Below are 18,792 nucleotides of genomic sequence, written 5' to 3' on the forward strand. Positions count from 1 at the left end.
CGATGTTGTCAGCTGAAGCAAGAGCTGGTGATGTAACATCTAAAATCCTTTTCTGTTTTAGTGAGCTGTTCTCAAACTAATGTTCTACTAGTGATCAACAACAAGAGACACAAACTCATTTGTTACAAGAGACTATTAAACATGAATAAGCAAAAACATGTTTAATATTAATATTTCATATTCTCTAGTTCTTTTGTGAACACAGAAAACAACAGGATATTAAACATGAATAAGTCTCTTCCTTTTCTCATCACAAACAAACACTTTATTTCTACATTTACACTCTCTCTACAGTGTCCTGTGCACAGCATCTTGAGACAAAGCAATGGCAATGGTACATTTTAAGGTATGTCAGTGCACGTTAATTTCAGTTAAGAGAACTCAAACTTTCATTTTAGTCTGGGACTAGTCTTAAGCCTTGTCTGTGAAAGCGGACATAGGTGAACGTGTTTCTGTGTGACACAACAGCTCCTGTGCGTGATATAATGGCACGCAAGACCCCAGAGACAGAAACGTCTCATCTGATTCAAATCTCAATTCACATCCGCAAACATGCAGTTAAAACTGCAACTACATAACGCCCGACTCACTTCTATTTCTAAAGCTTTTCTTTGGCGTTTACGTGTCTCATGTCATTATATCAGGCGTGTCGCGCAGCAGCTTGTGTGGAAGAATTCACCTGACAGCTGAAAGTGAGCGTTTGGTGGTTTTTGCATTAGCAGAAATATGGACTGCTTTAAATTTCTCCCATGAGAAGGCGCCTGGCCCACTTTCTATTGCCACTCCATTACATTTTCCTGGAGTTTCTTATCTTTGTTGCCGCCTCCCCCACCCGAGCAAACACAATCTCTCCTCTCTGTCAATCCAGAGCAGACATGATGTTGTGCTGGTGAACCGCAGAGACGTTTGACTGATGCTGACTGAACACTGCTTGCATCCGCTGCTGCTTCACTGACTTCTCTTCTCACGCACACACACACACACACGCACGCACACACACACACACACACACATCAAATGTATATTAAGTTTTCTCTGGAGGTTATAATATCGAACAGTCCGGGGCAGTGTTGGGTGTAACTAGTTACTAAGTAATTAGTTATTATAATTTAATTACTTTCCCTTTGAAAAAGTAAAGTAAGGGATTACTCTAATTTTTTCTGTCATTTAATTACAGTTACTTCTGATGTAATTAAACTAAATACTGTGTGTAATATACAGTATGTGTGTGTAATAGTGGAACTGAAATCAAAATTCAAAGTCTAACTTTAAAATCTTTAATTCTGTGGTTTTATATTATTCAAATTTATTTATTGGATGAACCTCTTGAGATGCACCATCTCGTTTTCAAGGGGGTCCTGATACATAGGTGTCTCAAAATAAAACATATTTACATTATATTATTTATATAATATGTGACCCTGGACAACAAAACCAGTCTTATGGGTGAATTTTTCGAAATTGAGATTTTTACATAATCTGAAAGCTGAATAAATAAACTTTCTATAGATATATGAGTTGTTAGAATAGGACAATATCTGGCTGAGATACAACCGTTTAAAACTCTGGAATCTGAGAGCGCAAAAAAATCAAAATATTGAGAAAATTGCCTTTGAAGTTGTTAATCAGGGGCACTGTGGCAGACCATCCACTCACAAAAATAAAGTTTTCATATATTTAAGGTAGGAAATTTACAAAATATCTTCATGGAACATGATCTTTACTTAATATCCTAATGATTTTTGGCATAAAAGAAAAATCGATAATTTTGACCCACGCAATGTATTTTTGTCTTTTACTAAAAATGTTCCCGTGCTACTTAAGACTGGTTTTGTGATCCAGGGTCACATATTATATTTATTATTTATAATTATTAGGGCTGTGCAAAAATATCGATACAAGTATCACAAAAAAAATTCCGATAGTGATACCTCTACTATCAATCATTTTTTAAAAATTATGTCATATACATACGGCCAAAAGTAAGTGGAAGTGAGCATGGCGAAAAATATAAGAAGGCTTGGAGCTCTCCGAGCTGATGTGTGGGTGTGCTTTGGTTTTCTAAAGAAGTCATGGAGTAATGAGTTATATCAAATAATGCTGTTTGTAGCTTCTCAAGTCATGACACAAGTCACTTGGCTACTGCAGTGCATTAGACAAAAAGTTTATTAAGAAAAGTAACAATGACATTTATTGTGCTTTCACGGATGTGACACCAGCACATTTACAGCACGGATGAAGCAGAGGTTTAATTCTGCCCATGTTCAGTGTTTTAACTGTAATGCACCACAACAGACAAGTGACTTGCGTGAGCCGCCTTATTCCCCTGTGCTACCCACTTGAGGGGCGCGACCCACAGTTTGAGAAGCCAAACCTCTGATCTAAAGGTCCATGCATCGCACACTCTGCAGAGGTAAGGGATGTTTTTACACTTATCCTCACAGAAAACCCCCGCTGGTGCACAGCATGTTGTATTTCTACCTCTACTGAAGGTATTGCAATCTATCGCAAATGTGTATCGTATCGAAATACATAGCAATATATTATATCGTGACCCATCTATCATGATATGTATCGTATCGGGAGGCACTTGCCAATACACAGCCCTAGTTATTATATGATTTATTTGAATGAATTAAAAGAGCCGTTTCATGTCTATCCTTGAATCACTTAACGAATCAAGGTTGATGCAGGATATAGAAAGTAATTAGTTATAAGTAATTAAACACTTTGTGAAGACAGTAATTTGTACAGTAATCTAATAATTACACTATTGAATGTTGCGATCCCGGCCTTCTTGGGGTCTGTGTCTTGCGTGGTTTGTGTTTGTTTTGTCGAACATGTGGAGTGCCGTTTGACAGCTCTCCACGTGTCCGGTGTCTGCGTCATTTGCTCCGCCCTCGTGTTTCCCTGTCAGGATTTCCCCACTCACTGACTCTCATCACTCTCACCCGTAGCTCCTTTTCTAATTAGTACTCACCCCTGTTCTTGTGTTTGCTTCACACCTGTAGCCTATTCCTTATTTGTAGACCTTCCTATTTATCCCCTTTCGTCCTCTCGTCTGGTGTCAGACCGTACTTGTTTCAACCGACTTTTCTGACTGCCCCGGTACTGGCGTGTCCAGTTCTGTAGAAGCCTTTTGTCCTAGTCCTAGTCCTAGTTTTGCTCGTCTCGTTTACCCGTTTTTGTGGCTCCTCGTAGCCAGTTTTCTTTGTCTCCTGTTTTGCCTATTTTTGTTAGTCCTTGCTCTCTGTCCCGCAGCGCTCCCGGACCCAGACCACTCCCTCCACTCATCCCCCGTTCAGTCACGCTCGGCGGTTCCTGCTGCACGGGTGCCGCGTCTCTTCATCGCGGATCTCCGCACCGGACCGAGCACCCTCCCGAGACTATCCTCTGCCGGAGGCTCGACGGACATTCTTGCGTTGATTTCATTTTTCCCTCAATAAAGTGTTCTGATTCACCCGCATCTGAGTCTACCGTGTCTGTATCATGACAATTGAATATGTAATTAGTAACTAGTAATTAATTACTTTTTGAGAGTAACTTGCCCAACACTGGTCCGGGGTTAGTCGTCACCCCAAAAGTCATGATCTCAAAGAGCTGTCAAAAGTCTAATAATGAGGCAAATGTTTGTTTTAAACACATACAGTAGTTAAAAACTCTTCAAATTAAGTGTACTGTAGTTTGGAATATTTTTTTGTGAATTTTATGCTCCATACTAAATTTTTTATCGACATGTGTTTGTAAATATATATCAATTAAACAGTCAAGCACAAACACGCTGGCACACATTAAAGTCAGCTATTAAAAGTAGATGTGAACTGAAGTTAGGTAGTGTTCTCAGGACTATTGGGCATGTGGTTTTGTGTCGTTTCATAATAACGTCGCTGTGCAGATTTGCTTGTAAAACATTCAACATGCTGTTTAACGGAAAACTCTTGTTGTGACAACTTACCCCATCGAGTGTGTGCTGCGTTCAATGAACCATGTGTTTTATTCTGGGCATTACTGATGACGTGTGTTCAGTCATTTTAAGGTTTGTGTCTACACTCAAACACAACCTGAGAAATACTGACTGTGTACAAAAGTGTGACAACTAGCCCCGGTTATTATCAAGCATCACAGGGTCATCAGTTATCCTGAATCCTGAGATGAGCTGATATGCGAGTGGCCTGGGGTCCATAAATCCATCAATCAGACGTCATATACTAATGTCTTATGTGAAGGACAGACCATTAAAACCTGTGGACGGCCAGATGAGCGAGATGTGGAACAGTGCACAAACAGAAGTGCTTCATATCTGATGTTGTATTTTTCAGTGAGGAATGTCTCTGTCTGGTCCACTCCGGCTCACACAGTTCAATTCAGCACTGCAGCAAACATTCATTCATTCAGCTGTTATCCATTTGATCTCAATTCACGTTTGCTCAGCAAATATTACTCATAAGATTTGACATTAACATGAATAAATTGGCGTGAGATGAATGTCACTTCAGGAAAGCGGCGGATGTAAATGCATAAGTGAGTGTGATAATTGAAGCTCATCCTCAGATGTGTGTTGTGAACCCTGCTGAGATGAGATGAGTTCAACAGTGTGCTGCTCGCGCCGCCGCCGCCGCAGTGTGGGGATATTTGCATCTGCCCTTGGCTTCTCCTTCACAACCCCATAATGGCCATTTTAACCAATAATGTGTGCTTGTGAGCATAAAGGGAACACGAAATAAGTAAGCTTCATTTACCCTCTACAGAAAATACGTTATTATGCCCCAGATTAACACAGCGATGGTGATACGGTGTAAAAATGAAGCATATGAATCTGGACACCAGAAAAGGAGCGCCACGCTGCCTTCTTCAAGTCTCACAGCTGCATGAATATAAAGCTTAAAAGTTTAAAGACTAGACTGCAATAAATAGCTGCAAAGCTGCAGTGTCCCTCAAAGACAAGAGAAGGGCGTTCATCCACTCCTAAAGTACTCAATATAATATAGAAAAGCAAAGACATCAAACTGTTAGCCATATGTTCTATAGTGCTATGAAGTAGACAAAGATTATCACAAGAAACAACGTCAAAGAATGTGTTGTGAACTATTGATTAAAACAATCCACTTTATATCATCATGGTGTAAATGCACGATAACCTTCTGATCATTGCGCGTAACCATTACGCGTGAACGGACCGATGACAAACCCTAGACTCGTGTCTTACATCGTTAAGTTACGTGTTTGTTTGTTTTTGCCGTAAAACTCGTCGATGATAATACAAAAATGAAAGATTTTCAATTAAAATGTAAATGTGTGTTTTCCATCATCTTTACGCGCTGGTGATGTTGAGGAGAACAGCTGCAGTTGAACTGTTTCCGCTCAAATGCGTTTCATTCATTCAATCGTTCAGTCTCGCGGCTTCACTCGTAATCGACACGATAAAGACGCTTTGATGAGGTGTCATTCACAGTGACGTGTCGATAGCCTTATTCTCATTTAAACGAGTGTAATGCTCATGAAACGGGCCGAATAAGCTTCATTTTAAAGCCACGATGAATGCGGTGCGAGCATCAGGATGGAGAGATAACGCGTCTTACCGGGGTCACCCTGACATCTCCATCTGATCCACAGCTTCGGTCTCTAACATCATCAGATGCCGTGATCACAGTCCACGTCTCTGCATATATACCACAGGATCACATAGAGGATGAGCAAAATGGCAAAAATGAAAAGAGCAACGAGGATCGCTTTAGTGACCGGCGATATAAAAGACTGCATGTCAGCAGCGGAGCTCAGATCTCCTCACGAGCGCTTTCACATCTTCTGCCCTCGCGCTCCATGGAAATGATCGCCATCAATCCACGCCGTTCGTGTTGAAGACACACGAGGAGCTTTAGTTCCCGGAGAAGATCTGATGTGGAACAGGTTGCTTCATGTCAACTTCATCAGATGGGTTTGTCCAATCAAGCCGCGCGTGAAGGGGAGACCACCGAGTCTTCACTTCATCGATGAAAAAAACAACAACTCTACGTGTCACTTCATGTATTCATTCATAAATGCTTATATGGATGTAGCCTATTCATAGATTCTTTGCAGTAGCAGCTAACCTTTGTCTGCTGTGTGTCGGTGATGCGTGTCATGAATATGAGAATATAAAAGACGGGTGTTGAATGGACAGTGAATCACCCCGAAGCTATACTGCACGTGCCGAAACATGACTTACATTTTAGAGTTTGGTTTAAAACACGAATGTGCACAATAACACGTATGTATCTAATCATTTTTCCTGCTCGGTAGTATTTTGCTATAGTAAACTGCAGTAAAATTCCTACACGCTAATTTTCAAGCCTCATACTAAAGTATAGGCTACTACAGTATTTACTATAGTAAGTAATAGTATTCTATAGTATTTCTTTGTGTGGTTATAATGGTTTTTTTTAAAGAATGCAATTAAAAAGTGTTTTGGAAACTTAATTGGATTGGTTTACTGTGCAGGGCTCTAAGAGATAGCCTACGACCTTAAAGAAAGTTAAGTTACTAAACATGAACAATCAATGAATGACATTTACTGCGTTTACCCGCTGGGTGGCTCAGCTTCACTCACGAAAGCTTTAAGAGGGAATTTCCCCAAACTGCTCAAATGGGAACGAATCCGAAGAGCCTTCAGAACACAGGCGAGTGAGCTGCCTACCGAGTCAAAGCCGGACGCGCATATGATGCCCATCAATGGTGTCTAGGTAGGGAGCTCTGTAGGGTTTGAATCACGGGCGCTTTTGTGGCGCAGGGGGCAAAGAGTCTTTTGGATTATGTCATGCATGCCTGACTCGTTCACTATAGGAAAGGCAGAAATAATAGACGAATGCACTTACTGTTATGTTAATGAGGTGGAAACAGAGACGCATGACGCATCTGCGCGCCCCGCGCTTCTGTCGCACCCTTTGTTTTTTATTGACAGTAATAGTCTCAAAACATCGACATTAACAAATACTAGGGGGAGTTTACAAAAATATGAAAGAAATTACATTTTTTTTAAGTTTTCAGTGCCATTTGTTTAAAAGAAAATCGAATTGAATCAACATAAAGTTCTATTTCTTTAAAAAAAATTACATCCGTGTATGAAACTTTGCTAACAAAAGGATCAAATTAATAATACAAAAACTTATTTTATTGCTATAATTGCTAGTATGGGAAATTCTTTGAGTCTCCAAAACTCCAAAAAGTATGTTTCCAAAATAAAACAAATATTCTTAATAATAAAATCACAAACATTTTCACAAAAAGGTTTCACAAATGTGCAGTACCAGTATAAATGAACCACAGTTTCTAAGCAATTATTACAAAAAGTGCAATTCGTATCTAATTTCAATAGAGAAATGTTTTGTGGGGGTAGATTCTATGAATACGTTTAAATGATACTTCCTTAATTTTGTCTGTGACTAAATATTGATTGGGAAGTAGCCAAACCCTTTTCCATACAATACAATCTTTGAACCGGTTCCAAAATGAACGAACACAGGGCAAAGATACAAAGTTTCTTTGAAATAAAGTTCTTATACTGACCGATCTCACCTACATATACAGTATATATATATATATATATATATATATATATATATATATAGGGACCACAGTTGCGTGTTCATTCTTTGTTGGTGTCTAAATAAAGTGCAAATTTGAGGAGATATAGCATCAAAACTCTGGCATAATCCTTTGGTGTTACTGGGATTTTGTAAAAACCTGAAAATTCATCAAAAGTGAAAAGGAAACCATTTGAATTAAATAACTGATCTACCAGAATTAAGCCGTTCATAAACCAATAATCAAGAGAAAGAGATTTACGCTCAAACAAAATGTCCCTGTTATTCCATATATAATATCTACGAGGTGAGAAGTTGTGTCGCACCCTTATTGAATCTCACGATGTGTTAAAGATACTCCTGCATCCTCTTGTGTGACACAGGGGGGGGGGGGGAGATGCAATTGGATCCCACGCTAGTCAATCCCACTCGCGGGTGGGCGGGACACTGGAGATCTGGCACACCCGTTGAAGTTTTACAACAAAAGATTGCGTGGAAGTTGCACATGAAGAAGTGCGCGCATGCGAACGCGCTGTAGCTCATTTAAACCCGCGGACCTGAAGGAGAACTTCATCATCACTGTGAAGCACTTTATGTCTGAGAACTTATTTAACTCACTTTCATTCAAGCCACAATGATGTCATTCTGCTGGATTTTCATCTTGGGAAGTTTAATCGTCACTGGAGTGAAGATGCAAGGTAAGACTTCACTGAAGAAAACAAAGGACATGTGAAAACTTACAGAAGACATCAACACAATCCAACATATCTTTAAAGGATCCGTTTAGATGTATAAATATGACTTAGGAACATTTGATCTTTAACGTTTTCTCTCTCTTTCTAGTCGAATGAATTTATTTCAGCTATAAGATCACATGCTGTCCTCAAAGGGATCATGAAACCCTTCATCAGTAATTTATTTACATGACAGACTGTAAATTTATCCATCATACGTGTTGAAACTCTTATTGTTCAACTCCAGATTCTTAGAGTTTGAGAACATGTTGAAGTTGTAAAGTTTGATCACATCTGGCTGAGCTCACGGCATTTATCCCCATTTGTACATTATGTTCTTCTCTAGACGCCCGATACTTCCTCCACATCTTTTTCATTCACAGAACATCATTGATCATGAATCATGATATATTAATGATGAGAGCAGATGTAAATGTTTAAGTGCTCATTTGAATGTTGGGTGTGTGTATGTCACGTGTGTTTCCTTTATTATCAGATGTAGAGTGTAAATATTCATCTTTGAGTTCTGCATTGAGGAAGAATTGAAGGACAGTAGCAGAAACTCAATCTAGTCCCAGCCGTAGACCGCACCCTACATAGACAACACCTAGTTACCAAAGAGAGTTTGATGGACCCTGAGGAGTTGACGTGTCTCTCTCTCTGTCCTGGTGTGAGTGAGACAGGGTGAATGTGACACTCTTTGTGTGTGTGTTTGGGCAGGTGTGTGGCCGAGCGTCTTGTCTCTCTCTCTCTCTCTCTCAGATTCAAACCTCTTTTGTGTCTGTAAGTCTGACAAGCTTTCACTGCGCCAACATGATCTGGTGTATAAAGATCTGCTCTGCTGATGTAAAGCTGGAGGGGAAAACACGCAGAACTCTGAAGAGATGTGTTGCGTAACAGATTCACGTCATTTTACAACACACGTGAAGAAAACTGAACAGATCTCTGGATGTCCAGCGAACGATTAAACAACCCCGACGGACTAAACACCAAACCACCACATTTGCATTAAAACCGAAACCGCATCTGTTTAAGAAAAACAAATCAAAGATGATGTCACGCTGTGTGTTTTTAATAGGTCAAACCATACGTGTGTGAAGACACCCACCCGATCTTCAGACTTGATAGAAATGTATCAGTAACGTCATTCAAACTATGAAGAGGCATACAATGTTGGTCCATTAAAAACCTTTCAGATCTGGTGATGTTAAACAGTTCATATGCAAACACAAGCCTTCCGATTACAAGAAACATCAATCCAGTTTTTAAAGGTTTGACCGGCGGTTCGTTGTGGTTATATAACTCATTGTGTTTCTGTTGAATTTCTGCAGACGATGGAGTTGAAGGTGAAGAGAACACCGGTACGTTTGAATCATGTCACTCACTTTACCAGAGAAGAAGGGTGTGGTCACAGTTTACTGCTCGTCTTCTGTGCCAAAGCAATAAAACATAAAAAGTGAAGGATTTTACAGCTAACATTATATGTTTATTCTCTTGAACCTTTGTCGTATATCACAGACAGTATAACACCCGATGATGTTCTCATTTTCTTCTGCCACATCCAGAGACCACCGCAGACGACGCTGCACCAGAGGAAGAGAAAGAATCACCGGCGTCTGATGATGGTGATGATAAACTTTCATTTATACAGCAGAGCTCTGATCAATACAACCAATACAAAACACAGAGTGATCTATTAATCACCTACGCTGTCACTTGATGGAGATGAGCCAACATGAGCCCTCATCCATAAAAACCATAAACAAAACAAGGTGAAAGACACGACGAGTGAGTCAGACTGAAGAAATACGGGTTAGGAGTTGCGTTGCGTCTGATGTCCAGTGTGAACTACAAGCTTGAAGTGCCCAAAAGAACTGAACAAAAGAATCTGTCAGAACAAACATGTCTACCAGTATCATGTCCCTGAGGCAGCACATCTGCTGAACCCTTTACTACCTTTAAGTGTACTTCTGAGTGATGTTTACATAGTGTACTAACTGTTCCTACTGAAATAACAACACTTCAAGTGCATTTGTATTAAGTATACTTAAGTTCAAGTATATTCTGAAGTATACTTTGTCATAAGTATACTAATATCAACGTACAAGTAGTATACTTGTAAGTGAACCATTTCAATACTACTTAAAAGTTAAAAGTGTACTTTAAGTATATCTCAAGTAGAACTGGAAGTAGAACTTTTGCATTTGTACTGCAGCTGAATATACTGATAGTTTACAAGTTCAATACTTATAGCACATTTAAGATACTCTGAAGTATACTCTCAGTAAATTCCCAGTTTAGCCGTTTTTACACATTTCGTATACTTGTATACTGTTTTCATAAGTTTACTTGTAAGAAAATTGAACGTCATACTCATATTATACTACTGTACAAGTATACTACTGTGTTTATACGGAAAACTTGAAGTGTACTTGAAGTAGATTAGAAATAAATTCCTATGATCACTGTGTAGAAAGAAGGATCTCCTCGGTTATCAAGTGGACTTAAAATATTTAAAGAGTACATAACTAGGGATTTTTAAGGTCCTACTTTGGTTTATGGAGTGTCCAACAACAAGTTTATGTACATAGAAGGTGTAAAAACACTATTATTTCGTGATGATAGGCAGTTATTCCTACCTTACTTCTTGACTGACTCTCAAACGATTCGTTCGGCGATTCATCCGTCTAAGCCCCTCCTTTCCGCCGGCCTAGTCTGATGTGATTGGTCAGATGGTCTAGTGTGCTGTGATTGGTCTACCGCGAATGAGGCTCCCGAGCTAGTGTTTGGGGGAGAAGAGGCCTAGCTAAACGTAGGCGGGGACTATATGTAGCTAGGGACGACTCGTTTGCGTGATTCAGAGTCGACTCCCTTTTTCCCAGGCCAATAACTTTATTCATTCACCTTCGGATTCACAACTTGGCAGACTGCTTACTTTCAAACACGCCAGCATTACACATTTTCATGATCTCATGTTATGTACTCTTTAAAGTCTATTTCTGAGACTGAAGTATGTGCTGCTTTGTGTAGAAGTTTGGATGGTGGATAAATGAATGAAAAAGCAAGATCTGTTTAGTGTGTGTTATCATCAGATTGGAAATGAGGAATGTTGTGAAAAAGAATTGTTTGCACCTCCTCGTGTCTCGAGCACTCAACCAAAAGACGTCTCTGAGATCTGAGTCAGTACCAGTATAAGTTCTCACACACCAGCTGAATTCTGTAAATGAAACTAAATCTGGGTCATCCTGAGGTTTTAGTGAGTGGTTTAACATCTGTCTGTCTGCCACACACATTTAATGTCAAAGCCGGAGTTTCTGCTGAAAAGTGCTTACTGTGATGGGAAATGTGTTTGATTCCGTGTGCTTCAATGCGCATCCGTGTTATTAAGTACATACATACGGGTGTAACAGGTTTGGTCTTGATGAACACTGGATTTTTCTCATGTTATGGTGGAAAGTGTTCTGACATGTAACACAGTGATTTTTTACACACAGACGCAGTGCAGGATCCAGATGACACATCGCTCGACGAGGCCGATGCCGAGGGTAAGTACTGTTACGACATGAGAGCGTCTCCCCCGCGGGGGTTCATCGTCACCTGCGTGAAACTCACTCAAAGCTTGTAGAACGCTGGAGGCCGAACGTGTTAGAGAATATGAGGTCCAACAAGACTGAAGCGCTGTAAATGTGTTTAAGTGCTGAAGATCTGTCTGATGTTTGACGTTACAGCCACGGCAGGACCTTCAGAAGCTGAAGAGAAAACAGGTCAGTGACCAACACACCGCACGTCAGACACATTTCCCTTCACGATGCTCATGTTAACGAGAACCTGTGTGTCAGATGCTGATGTGGACGCCGAGCAGCCGGTCACAGAGCCAGAAGCAGGTAAAGATCTCCTTCGATATGTGAACACACGAGACAGAAGATACGGCTGTTTTTAACGTGAGAACACCCTCGGCACATCCCGCTGATGTTAGACAGATGCAGAATAAATCGATGGATGACAGAGAAAGCTGGAAACATCAGGACACTTTACACGAGTGATTTCCAGGGCTGCTGATGGCATAGACGTGACTGAAATCTCGAGTCATGGAAATGTGTTTCTGTGAGCTCGTGTGGTAGCAGTAATGCTGAAGGAGAATCATGTGGTCTTCTCTGTAATTCCTCCATTCCTGAATATCTGAAATGTATAAAAACAAGAGAAGTGGATCATTCTGCCAACAGAACGCAGCATTATTACACCACAGTCTCATGACGCCAAATTAAACACAATGTCACAATCACATTCATCTGACTTTCATTCCACGCGCTCGTATTAGATTTATTTCTGCTCGCTCAGCTGAAGAGACACCAGAGGATGCTGAAGTTCCTGCTGAAACAGGTAGAAATGTGATCTCGCCCATATTATGAGTCTGCCACTTTCACTGACGCCAGCCCAGAAAAGAACGAGGCAGTTCACATGTTCTGTATGCCAGCCTGCTTTCCTCTCATTCTTCATTGCCAAAGAGATGTTTAGTCACTATCTTTTCAGTTTTAGATGTTTTTTCGTCATGAAAGTTCTGTTTTAACATCCAGAGTCATTTGTTCTGGGTATTGTGTGATGCGTGTTTGTTTGTTCATCACGTTTCCAGCTGAGAGCGACGTGGCTGTGACAGGTGGGCAGAATCAGGACTTCTATACAGTATTTTATACAGAATGATTAAACATGACACACTTTATAACTGACTGATTTGTTTGATGTCTGGAACAGAATCATCTCCTGCTGAAGAGTCGGAGGTCACTGAACCGGGTAAAATAAACATGTACTCGTATTCTCTCCGTTTAAGAAGACTTAATGTGGCATTATTTATAAAGTTTGGTTTACACCAAACAGAATATTCCTACAGTTTTATGAGTGAGAGTTATAGCCTCAGTTAAACTATAACACGGTTGATGACTCGATGAACAGAGGTACAGAGAAATGTCAAGAAAACATCTGAATATCAAGTGCCAGCCTGCATCTCACATCTAATGTCGTTGAGAAGAACGTTGTTGATACATCCTATAATATGTTGATGTTTTCTGATTAGAGATCAGTCCAGAGGAAGCTGCAGGAGAAAGAAAAGAAGAACCAGCAGACGAGGAACCAACAGCAGGTAAAAGAGAAGTCATCACATCAGAAGTGATTCTGGATGTTCATGATTTGAGGTTTGTTTGTCTTTGGAGGTGAAACAGTCCCGCCTGCAGATACACCTGAAGATGACGAAGAGACCGGTTGGTGTCTGTTTATTTGCTCTGAAACTTTCATTACACGCATGAATCTCATCGTTAAAGGAATAGTTCACCTTCCAAATGAAAATTCTGTCATCATTTACTCACGCTGTTGTCGTGTGTGATTTTCTTTCCTCTGCAAAACACAAAAGAAGATAGTTTGAAAAATGTCGATAACCACAAACCGTCTATTGTCCGCACACAAAACCAATGCAAGTCAATGGGGGCCGACGGTTTTCTGTTAGCAACATTTTTCAAAATATCTGGGCCTGGTTGCAAGAAACCCCTCAGGCTAAGAAAAAGCAGTATTGTTTTTCTTGCAAACGGGCCCTGCAGAAGATAGAAAGTCATACATGTTTGAAATGACAAGCGGGCGTGTAAATAATGACAGAAGTTTCATTTTGAAGGCGAACTATTCCTTTAACAACAATACTTATAATCTTACCGTTTATTTAGAGGAAAATGATGTCATGACTGGAATACAATAAAACTCAGTATTGTTAACCAAAATGAAAAGCGAATGTTTATCAGAAATCATTTGTTACAGAAGAGAAATCTTTAACACGAGATATGATGCATGTATTTATGTATATCTTGTTGAAACGCATGTTTGTGTTGATGTGTAGATGCAGGTGTCACAGAGGAACCCCAGGATTCTCTTGAGGAAGATCTTGAGAAGTCAATGACAGGTGTCAATCACACAAATTACTATCTAAGATGAAAACATGACTGGAAAGTCAAGAACGTTAGAGCTAAAAACTGCAGAAAAGGCTTCAGCTGGTTTGATCAAACTAAAGATCTCCTTCTGACTGTATGAAGCATGTGTTCAATCACTCTCAGATCTGTCAATCACACATCAACACGTTCCATTCACATGATGATACATACAGATGTGTTTGTGTATTACTTTGTGTTCGTCGTTTACTTTCTTTCTGTTTGGATTATGAAGGTTTTCATCTGTCGGAGGCTCTCGACAATGATGAAGGTAAGATGAAGTTTTACAGAATATTGTTTTTCTTTAAGTTTGTGTCTTACTGCAGGCACTGACTCGATCTGACGTCTGTGGTTGATGATTCATTGTCATATGATTATGAACCGGAGAAATCATTCTATTTACAGACGTATTTAAATATGAAGACGTCTTACCTGAATATTATGTCGAATATTCAATGAAATATGATAAAACCTGAATCCGTACTTGACCGCGATGCAGTGTCTAGAGTTGATCTGGAGTGCTCTCTGCACACAGCACTAAACAAGTAAAAGATGTCAAAATAAAACATCTCCTGTCATTTCTGTATCTGCAAAATGTGACTCAATCCGGACATTAAATAATAATAGTGACAGACTTATGTCAGGTAATTTTATTTTGTGTACAGACTCGCACATCCCACCATAGTTTCACTGCCTGCTGAACATGTACTTTCTGGATATAATTGTCATTTGTATTATTTGTCTCAAGCAGAGAATGCAGTTGGAGATCCAGAGAGATCCAGTTCAGGTTATGGCAAAGGTAGGGTTTGTTTTTATCCATGATGTCATATCTTCACTGTTAATGACGATGTGTGTTTGAAATGTTCTTTTATGTTGTTTTATTGTAGCACGCAGCGCTGGATCCGCTTCTGGAACAAACGGTATCAAACTTTCTTACATGAGTGACACTTGTGAATGAAAGTGTGTAGTGTGAGGGCTTGACGTGAACTCTGAAGAGCACTGGTGACTGTTGCCAGGGTGTTGCTATGCAGGCAGGTGGTTGCCAGGGCAACATGCAGATGTTAGGGGGTTTTGAGGCCCTGCGTGTAAAGAAATGGACAGCACGTGTATTCTGAACCAGTCACATGATCTGAGGTTTCATTCATGTCATGACGGATACTGACACTGAACAAGAAAAACACAAAAATGAGCATTCTGTCATCATTTCTTCATCAGAACACAAAAGAAGATGTTTCGAAGAATGTTGATAGTCAAACAACACTGAACTCCATTGACTCCAAAACCACTGAGACATTTCTCAAAATACCTTCTGTTGTGTTCCACTAAAGAAAGACTCGCATACAGGTTTAGAATGACATGAGAGTGAACAAGTGATGACAGAATGGCTTTGGGTGAACTGGCCCTTTAAGAGTGTGTTCAGATCATGATCTATAGTAACAGCCTTAAGAAAACCGCGGTAAGAACGATTCATCGGAATCTACTGCATGACTTCACAAAACCTGCCACCCCACTTCCACTTCCTGTTGTTAAAGGATTAGAGATGAATTCTGTCTCTTTTACGCTCTTAACACATTCTTCTGGTGATCTTTCACACTGTTTTCACGCCCCAGTAAAAGTCAAACTTGAGCCTGAGAAGTTGTGGGTGCACTAGATTCTATGTCGATTTGATAAACGTGAGCACGTTCCCTCTCATGTGTCAATAATACAAACAAGGAACACCTGGCGAGCGCGTTTAGTTTGCGGCTTCTTTTCTCTTCAGGGTGAATCTGTGAATCCTCGCACGCTCGGTCTTGCCTGCCTGCCTGTCACCTCTTTTCCTCACAAACACTCTGAGCGCTTCTTGCTCTGCCGCAGTCATCCGGAGAGACCGTCTGTGATGGATGTGTTTCTGCAGCAGCAGGGCATTCTGTTGATAAGGGTTTATGAGAAATACCAAAATACAAGTAAAGTAAGGGATTAGTAATAAGTAATTAAATACTTTTTGGAGAGAGTAATTTGTACAGTAATCTAATTACACGCTTGAATATGTCATTAGTAACTAGTAATTCATTACTTTTTCAGAGGAACTTGCTCAACACTGGTCAATACTGAAACAAAAACACTTATTAAAAAATAATCGTTCACCCCAAATTCTGTTATTGTTTATTCGGCCTCACGTCGATCCAAACCCTCGTCGTTCTGTGATGTCAGACAGAGCAGCAAACCCCACCATCAGCTCACAATCTGATCATTTACACCGAATGTGTTTTACAAAGAAATGCGCAGCAATTGAGAATTAATCAAATAATTTGTCTCGACTCATTTTGTAAAATAAAATCCTGAAAATTCACACATATTTAATGTTAAATGCTGCTTTATTTGTGGTTCAAACATTTCTTTTGGCAGAAATACATCACATCACATGTAACCGTCGTGATTCATATACAGCTGTTTTTCATCTGTTAACTTTCATCTGTTTCATTTCTGTTTTCCCATTCTCGCTCTCTGATCAGGTGTTTCTGAACTCCGAGAAAGTGATTTGAATAAAATGCTGCCATCTAGTGGAAAGAGATCTATACACTTCAGAGTGTCTAAGAAGGAGTTGGTTGTGTGTGTGTGTGTGTGTGTGTGTGTGTGTGTGTGTGTGTGTGTGTGTGTGTGTGTGTGTGTGTGTGTGTGTGTGTGTGTGTGTGTGTGTGTGGGTGTGTGTGTGTGTGTGTGTGTGTGTGTGTGTGTGTGTGTGTGTGTGTGTGTGTGTGTGTGTGTGTGTGTGTGTGTGTGTGTGTGTGCAGAAGCAGCGGGCGGTGGGTCTGGTACAGTCGTGGGTGTGGTGTGTGGAGTTGCAGTCGCGGCTGTCGCTGCAATAGCCGGTTACTTTACTTATCTGAAGAAGAAACTGTGTTTCAAAGCTCCGACAGGTCTGTAAAACACGGTCACCATCATCATACGATGATCATACATCAACCTTCTACACATTCCTCACGACTGCATGCTTTTTTCTCATTTAATTCCGTTTCATTTTTCAACTCACCTGTTTCATGTCTTTCAACTCATTCACACGCTGTTTTTCCCTTCAGGTGACCTGGAGAGCGCCAAACAAGAGAACGAAACACAGAGTGAGCCTCAGGGTACGTCCTTCACCTGTAAAAACAACAAAAACTATACGTGTTTATCCTGGAAGTTTGTTGTTACACACACACATAATGTATTTATATATATTTGTTTTATTCATGCGCAGTGTCCAGCAGTCTCCTGACTTCATCCTAAGAGAAGAGAGAAGACGAGAGGTCTGGAGGCTGTTGTGCTTTGGTTTACATGCGTGTCATGTCATGTCATGTCATTTCCCATCTTAAGGAATCTTCACAAACGAACGTTTGGTTTTTATCATTAACCTGCGGTAAACCAGTTGAACAACACATCTCAACGTTGATATTCCTGTAGGTTTTTTTCATTCACAGCCGTTCATAAGATCATTTCTCATTGCTTCGACTGCAGTTTTACTTCATACAGAACTGCTTTTCATTTATTTTCGTGAGGTGATGCGTGAGGTTTCATTGCTTTAGAAATTCTCATGTAGTTTGATATGGTTCTAATCGTGCAGTTTTGTTTGATGTTCAGTTGTTGTCGCTGACATTCACAAAAGCCAATCTCACACTGTTGAATTATTCACAAACAAACAGACTTCATTGCAATTTCATTTCTTTTTTTACTCTGTAAATACTTGTGTTTCAATAAAGGGTTGGTTATGTTTACGTGGCGGTGAACGCATTTATTATGCAAATTAAACAACAACCTAGACCTCTGCATTACGTAAATCAATAAACTAATGAAAACAATCTTTAGAAAAACAAACAGTGGGAACTCGACATTATTATTAGAGTAAATCTTCATAGGATCGTTAAAATAACAATGAAAATATGTTTGTGTTCAATATTGAACACTTAAATGTGAGATTACTGATCTTGATTACTGTTAAGAACAGTCCACAGTGCTGGAGTTGTCCTGAGGTCAATGTCTCTTTGTTCACATTACCGTATTTAATCCACTTTACACACACGTCCTTTCTAATACACACGTCTTAATACAGAAACGGAATAAAAATCATACAAGTCTTTTCTAAACTAAACTAAATCACGCTCACATTAGACTTTGCATAAATAAAGTTCGTGTTATTGTTGTTATACATCTCGTGTTTTATTGCTACTACTTCTGCGTCTTTCGGTCGGTGTTTACGGTAAATGTGAATCTTTCACAGCTCCAGCACAGAAAACACCGTATAAGAAGTGAAATAGTGTCAAATGAATCCGTACTAAACGACAGACATTTTCAATAAGAATCAACGAGAGGTAAGTTAAGAAAGTCGCTCGGTTGCTGTGCGTCAGAAAATAAACTCTCTTGACATCACAACTGCACACGTTCGTGTAATAACAGCAGATAAACACACAACGGAAGATTATCGTCACGTAATGTTTTCATGTTATACAAACGCTCCGCTCAAAGTATATTATCTAACGACAGAGAGAGAGAGAGAGAGAGAGAGAGAGAGAGAGAGAGAGA

The 18,792-nt window shown here is 39.9% G+C and overlaps 2 protein-coding genes across 3 annotated transcripts in view; one reads left to right on the forward strand and one right to left on the reverse strand.

The window, feature by feature from the left end:
• The window catches only part of LOC130555258 (dehydrogenase/reductase SDR family member on chromosome X-like), a 22,864-nt gene extending 16,158 nt beyond the window's left edge, over window positions 1-6,706 (reverse strand). The window contains exons 1-2 of the mRNA XM_057335324.1: window positions 6,587-6,706; window positions 5,580-5,622 (exon numbers count right to left, since the gene is read on the reverse strand). Coding sequence (XP_057191307.1) covers window positions 5,580-5,622; window positions 6,587-6,706 — 163 coding nt within the window. The remainder of the gene's footprint in view (window positions 1-5,579; window positions 5,623-6,586) is intronic.
• Window positions 6,707-8,031: 1,325 nt separating this feature from the next.
• si:ch211-39i22.1 (CD99 antigen-like protein 2) lies at window positions 8,032-17,987 on the forward strand. 2 transcript variants are annotated; one of them, XM_057335610.1, is made up of 17 exons: window positions 8,032-8,257; window positions 9,625-9,654; window positions 9,859-9,918; window positions 11,788-11,838; window positions 12,022-12,057; window positions 12,133-12,177; window positions 12,924-12,947; window positions 13,043-13,081; window positions 13,362-13,427; window positions 13,498-13,545; window positions 14,169-14,231; window positions 14,492-14,527; window positions 15,005-15,055; window positions 15,144-15,176; window positions 17,028-17,153; window positions 17,313-17,363; window positions 17,474-17,987. In XM_057335610.1, exons 1-17 carry the CDS (start codon window positions 8,194-8,196, stop codon window positions 17,500-17,502), a joined length of 852 nt encoding a protein of 283 aa, XP_057191593.1. In that variant the 5' UTR covers window positions 8,032-8,193; the 3' UTR covers window positions 17,503-17,987. The 2 variants fall into 2 exon arrangements, with proteins under 2 accessions (XP_057191593.1, XP_057191594.1); XM_057335611.1 differs by having other exon boundaries at window positions 15,008-15,055.
• Window positions 17,988-18,792: the final 805 nt, after the last annotated feature.

This window comes from Triplophysa rosa, linkage group LG6, assembly GCF_024868665.1.
Source record: "Triplophysa rosa linkage group LG6, Trosa_1v2, whole genome shotgun sequence".
Taxonomy (NCBI): domain Eukaryota; kingdom Metazoa; phylum Chordata; class Actinopteri; order Cypriniformes; family Nemacheilidae; genus Triplophysa; species Triplophysa rosa.

Coding starts and splice junctions, on each gene's coding strand:
- si:ch211-39i22.1 (XM_057335610.1), top strand. CDS start 8,194: ATGATGTCATTCTGCTGGATTTTCATCTTGGGAAGTTTAATCGTCACT. Junction 13,082..13,361: donor GTCGGAGGTCACTGAACCGG/GTAAAATAAACA, acceptor TTTTCTGATTAG/AGATCAGTCCAGAGGAAGCT. Junction 14,528..15,004: donor GGCTCTCGACAATGATGAAG/GTAAGATGAAGT, acceptor ATTTGTCTCAAG/CAGAGAATGCAGTTGGAGAT.